Here is a 6,030-nt window from a genome sequence, read left to right on the forward strand (position 1 = left end):
AACTGGTGTAGTCCTTGCTCCAGGCTGCTTACCCTTAACGATCTTCTGCCGGTGTGCAGGTGAAGCTTCATTAAGTAATGGCCTCGTCCAGCTATACTTGCTTTTCCGAAGTCCTTCCTGGGGGATCCCAGTGCAGGGCTATGTCCAATGCCCCAAATAGGACGCTCCCGTAGTGCCTTCGCCTTCACAGCCGCCCAGCTCCGGGTTTGAACACCTGGAGTATTTTACTTTGGGGCTGGGGGAGGAGGATGTTGGATGCAGAGCCACTCTGCGGCCCCTGCCCAGCCGGAGATGGACAGCTCGTGGCGGGGGTAGCTGCGCACTGATCCCTGGCATCTCCCCCGGGCACCTCAGGCTGCAGGGCTGTGAAGGTGCCGTGGTGCACCGCCTGGCACCCTGGGGACCAGCCTGGGGTGCACAAACCCCTTGGGCCTGGCTCCTGGCAGGAGCGCTGCGATGCTGCCTGCTCCAGCGGCAGCCTGGATGCCAGCACCGGCATTGCTCGGGGCCGCTTCCTCCATAACCCCCCCGCGCGTTTGCCAGGAGCAGCCCTCGATCCAGCTTGTGTGGCGAGGCAGAGCCAGCCACGGGCAGAGTCAGCTGTCCTGAGGCAGCAGAGAGATAGGACGAGACTAAAACAGACCTCGCCACGGGGAAACGAAAATGCAAACTAATTGCTTTGGCGACCCGAGCGTTGCCTGTTCATTGCCCAAGGGGCTGCGGGGGAGCCGGGAGGCACAGGGGGCTGAGGATGGAGGCCAGGAGCTGGAGGCGCTCCAGCCTGGCCAACCCCCCAGATTGGGAGCTTGGATTAAATCCACGCGGCCTTAAATGCCATTTCCTGCGGCCCCCCACATCTCCGGGGAGCCCGAGCTGCCACTCCGACCGTCGCCAGCGGCCTGGGTGCTCCCTCCGCCTGCCATCGTGTCATCGGGTCATCGTGTGCCACCGTGGGGAAAAAGGAAAATGCCCCAGCGTGATGCCCCCGGCCAGGCTTCCCAGCGTGCCGCGGGACCAGACAGTTTGCTTCAAGGCCTGCCAAAATGCTCCAGCTCAAACACAAGTGCCCACTTGAGATGTTGCGACATCTTCTGGCCCCTCTTTCTAGGGAAGGTTGCAAAATGTCAAGTTTCTGCTCCACCCAGAGTCCAAAGCAGCTATGGAAACACACAGATTGTTTTTTTCCCCCGCAAGGCAGGGAGTTATAACTGCCCATCTGCAACATCCTCTGCTCTATCTTGAGAAGTGCCACAGGCAGGGAGGACCTGCCCAGGGGAAGGTGCTGAGGCCTGGCTATAATCTGATCCCCAGCATGAAACCCTCTGCTCCTCTTCCCTGCTTTGAATTAGCAGAGAAGAAGAAAAAAAAAAAATCTGCATCATCAGTAAAACGAGAGGGACATTAGAAGGCTTTCTGCTTTCGGGGGAGCTGGGTTCAGCGTGGTCGCACCACGGAGCGAAGGGGTGGCCAGGAAGTGGGATTTCCCAGATGCACACGGGACTGGTTTGGGGGACAGTCTGCTAAAAAAACAGAGTGGGGCTACAAACTTTCCCAGCTCGTTTTCATCTCTCAGCTGCCACCTCCAAAAAGAAGCTAAAAGATAGGGTCGCTGATTTGGCCTGGTGCAGAAAATAGCCGGGACAGCCACGGCTGTTTGCACCTTGCGATCAACAGTGCCGGGATGCTCCGACTTCTTTACAGCCCTGGTGGCTATCTGGGGTGAAGGCAGAGCTTTCTCACACCACAGAACAAGAGAGGCTAGAAAAGGCCTTTAATCAGGTTTACAGAGCTTGAGTGGAAGCCACTAGCACACCACAGCCAAGGAGGATCGCCACTAAAGCGCTGGCGCTGCTCCTCACCAGGGAAGGCTCTGCCCTTTCCAGTCCAAGAAGGTCCCGTTGCTGGCGGCTGACAGCGTGGCGAGCACATTCAAGATGCCCTGCGTGCTCTCCTCCATGGTCACGGGGCCCTGCGGGATTCAAGGGAATTGGGAAATGAGCCAAAAACCTCCACTTGGCCCTTCAGTCCTAGGGTTAGTTACAGTGGAGGGGTGGGATGACTGGTGGACACTTTGGTTTGGGTTGACAGAAAGCTCCAGGGGATGCTATTCCTGTAAGGAGAAGCTCCTGATTCCTGTTTGGGGCATACAGGGAAGGGTGCAGCTGGGGCAAGCCTGGGAGAGAAGCAGAGCCTTGCCGGAAATATTTTGCAAGCTGAGCAGCAGAGAGGCCTCAGCACCAAGTCTGCCTGGGACGTGGTGGAAATCAGGCTTTGCAAAGTTAATCTGTACCTGTGGCATAATTTGGGTGTTAAGTTCCTACAATCCAGCATGCGTTAAGTACAAACACAGAGTTTGCGGCTTCAGGGTAAAGCAACACGAGTAGGAAGAAGAGCTGCTGCTTTGCAAAGTGCTCGGCTGCCCCTGCTCGAGCTCGCCTCTCTCAAGCTGAAGGAAGAAGGCTGTGAGTGTTAAGATCTGCTAATGATTTAGTTTTATTAGAAAGTTTACGTAATGGGTAGTAATGAAAAGTGACTCACTGTTTTCCTGTGCGAGCCAGCACTATTGGGTAATATCTGCCCGGCTACTGCTGCCTTGACTGGTCTCTAACCTCAGCTGCCTTCACTTGGCCTTTTCAAAGCCCAAAACCACTAAAGCAGAGGTATTTTACACCGTGTCTTTCTTGCCCACCCTGTGCCTAACCTTGCCGGCTCCCGGGGATACCCAGGGCACCTTCGCGGTGCTCCGGAGGCAGCACCCTCAGCGCTAACCCCCAGCTGGAGCTGAGTATGGTGGGCCCGGGGTGCCCTCTGCTGACACACACACACACACACACACATACAGTTGTTATGGGAAATGCTTGGCTTAAAATAGATTTTTTTGGGGGGGCAGAGCCCAGGATGGCCCCCCGGCCGCGTGTGGAGGGTGGCCCGGCGACCCCGCGAGGCGGAGGTGCTGCAGGGAGGCAGCCGGGGTGATGCCCCTCACTTGCCGTCCCTGCGGGGCTTTTGCAGAGCCGGGGTGGTGGCGGTGGCTGAGCACGTGTCCCCTTGCTCACCTTCTCCCATGCCACGGGGGGCATCACGCTGCCGGGGTCCATGGACACGCAGAGGATCCCGCTGCTGCCATACTCCAGGGACAGGCACTTGGTGAGCATGTTCAGAGCGGCCTGGGGGCAGGGGGAGCGTTACTGTCACCGTCACCATGGCTGGGGGCAGTCCCACCATGAGACCACCGCGGGCGTCCCCCAGGGGACAGGAGAGTTGAGCCAGCAAGGGGCTGCACAGAGGGACGTGAGCTGAGCAAAGGCGGGGGGGGCCTGAGAGCCAGGAGCACCTTCTGGCAGGGCAGTGCTGGAAGAGCTGAGCGAGGAAGGATCGTGGGAGTCGGGGGTGATGGGACACAGGAGAACAGCTCCCACATCTGTGAAATGTGCTATTAGGAGGAGTGGGGTGAAACTGGCCAAAAAAGTGGGGCCTTTGGGCAGGAAAAGTGTGGGACCTGAGCTGCAGCAGGATCAGCTGGTGCCTGGTGAATCTGCCACCCGTCTCTGCAGTGACGGGGCCCGGCTAGGACAGATCCTGCCGAAGGTGACCCAGGGCCTGTTCTAGGCACAGCGGGTCAAGGGAAAGCTGGGGTAGCACTAGAGGGACTCTGTGAGCCCTGGGGCCGCACGAGTGAGCGAGCCCTGAGGCTTCCTCCCCATCCGCCCGGTGGCAGTACCTTGCTGCAACGGTAGCAGACGTCTTGTCTCTGCTCCCAGGCTTCACCCGCTTCGATGGAGCCCAGGATGCTGGAGATGTTCACGATGGCGGCTTTGCTGCAGCTCATGCCGCTCCGGCTGTTAGCCTGGGCAGCCTCCTTCAGCAGGGGCAGGAATGCCTGCGGGCATACGGGGTGCCCAGCTCTGAGTGGGCATCGGTGGCCCAGCTTGCACAGACGGCAGGGAACGCGCCTTCCCCAGCCTCACCACCGCAGCGGGGTCATCACATCTCCGAGAGCTTGGTGGGAGGGACCCCTTATCTGAGCTTTTTGGGATGCCTATGGGGATGTTGTCCCCCGTGGGCCATGGCCTTACCTGGCTGATCTGCAGAGGCCCGATGGTGTTGGTCGTGTACGTGAGCATCATGTTCTCCACGGTCTCGGTCTCCAGGGTGCTTTGCCGCGTGGTGCTGGCGTTGTTAATCAGGAGATTGAGGCCAGCACCTTGCACATGCTCCTCCACCACCTTGACTGCGGCCTTTATGCTGTTGGGGTCTGTGGTATCTATACGCCCCCCCCACCCCCCAACCGAGAAGCGAGGGATCACAAGCAGCCCGGCAGCAGAGCCATCTCCCAGCTGGACCCCTGCCTGGAGTCCTTAAACCGAAGCAGCATGGCTCCTGGCCTCGGGGAAGCCTCCCAGTCCCAGCAGCAAAGGCCAGGTTTGGCTTAGTGCGAGCGACAGCCCCAAGCCCTCCCGGTCCCTATGTGGACTGCTTGATATGGGGCAAAATCAAGGGGTTTTGGCAGAGCAGCCCCAACACCTACCTAGAGGCAGGACCACGACATTGGGGCAGCCCAAAGCCATCTCATTTATAGCCTAAAAGGAGAGAGGTTCACAGAATCACAGAATCACAGAATCATTTAGGTTGGATGGGACCTCTGCAGATCATCTAGTCCAACCTCCCTGCTCAAGCAGGGACCTCTAGAGCATATTGCCCAGGATCGCATCCAGACGGGTTCGGTCATGGAGGGGGGCTCGGCAGCGCTGCAGCTCAGGTTTGGTGGCTCAGCTCCCCACTGCTGCCCCCTCCGTCCCTGCGCCTTCATCCTGGGGGATTTTGGTGCCCGTTTGGAGGAAGGGTGCTTGGCACCGGCCTGCCCAGGGCTGGGCGCACGCCTCGGCTCGGCGCGCCGTGGGCCAATGCAGGGGACGGGTTTAGGCGCGCCACGGTGGGTGCCGTCGGGAGCGCGTTGCTGCTTCTCCGCCCCCGGGAAGGGAGGAGGCAGAGCCCCTCGGCTCCAGGGTGCGCACCCAAGGTGGGAGCCCTCAGCATCTCCCCTGTACCCAGGGTCTCCTGCTTAGATATGCCACCGGGGGGGGGGGGGGGAGGGACTTTGCGGTGCTGGCTCAAACCCGGTGCCTCCTGCCCGCTCTCCGGGAGCGTCGGCCCTCCTGGCCTGTCCTACCTTCCCGTCGGGGTCCCGGCAGGCGGCGAAGAGGTGTTGGGGAGGCCTGCGCTGCTCCAGGAGGCGCTTCACCAGCCCCAGCCCGATGCCGCCGTCGCAGCCCGTCACCAGCACGCTGCCCCCCTCCATGCGCGGGACTCGTGGCGTCGCCGGTGCCTCCGCGCCGCCCGTGCGACAGCTTCTGTGGCACGGCAGCCAGGCGGGATTGGGAAATCGCCGCTTGATTCGCAGGGCGGCGGCGCTGCAGCTGCCAGCGTGGCGGCCGGGGGCTGGTGTTCGGCAGCGCCGAGGCAATTTCGGGGGTCCGGCACCAGGGCGGCAGCCACAGCAGCGGGGACAGGGACCTGCCTGACCCCCTGTCTGGGCCAGGGCTCTGCAAGCCAGGCTGGACCCTGCTCGGTGAGGGGCTGGGCTGCTGGGGGACATGCGCCACGCCGGCGTCGGACCTGGCCCCCCCACCATGGCCCTCCCCGCCACGGCGCTCCTCGGGTGCCTGCGAGGCTGGGCCGTATTAGCGTTGTATTAATCTCGTAGCACAGCGAGGCTATTAATTACAGTACAACTTTTATTAATACTGGAATCTTCACAGTGCATTCGTTACTTGTAGCAGTGACTATTCAAATCAAGGGCTGGGTGGGAAACAGGATAATTACCACCAAAAAAAAAAACCCAAAACAAAAGGAGGGAATAAAAGAAAGAAAAAGAAACCCGGATGAGGGAAGGGGAGGGAAGCGGAGGCAGAGACAGGAGCACTGAGGGGAAAAAAATAAATTAAAAAAAAAAAAGGAACAAGTTAACAACAGCACCAGAAAAGTTACTTCGGTCGAAAGACAATTTTTTTTTCCTTTTCCAAGGAATTT

General features: G+C 59.7%; 1 protein-coding gene across 1 annotated transcript; it reads right to left on the reverse strand.

The window, feature by feature from the left end:
- Positions 1–1,754: 1,754 nt before the first annotated feature.
- Positions 1,755–5,526, reverse strand: LOC104147252 (C-signal-like). The gene is made up of 6 exons (XM_068955913.1): positions 5,171–5,526; positions 4,529–4,580; positions 4,077–4,264; positions 3,722–3,880; positions 3,057–3,167; positions 1,755–1,969 (listed from the first exon to the last, which is right to left on the reverse strand). The coding sequence occupies exons 1-6, from the start codon at positions 5,297–5,299 to the stop codon at positions 1,856–1,858; spliced, it is 753 nt and encodes a 250-aa protein (XP_068812014.1). The 5' UTR covers positions 5,300–5,526; the 3' UTR covers positions 1,755–1,855.
- Between the last annotated feature and the right edge of the window lie 504 nt (positions 5,527–6,030).

The sequence above is a fragment of the Struthio camelus genome, chromosome 10, assembly GCF_040807025.1.
Source record: "Struthio camelus isolate bStrCam1 chromosome 10, bStrCam1.hap1, whole genome shotgun sequence".
NCBI classification, from domain to species: Eukaryota; Metazoa; Chordata; class Aves; order Struthioniformes; family Struthionidae; genus Struthio; species Struthio camelus.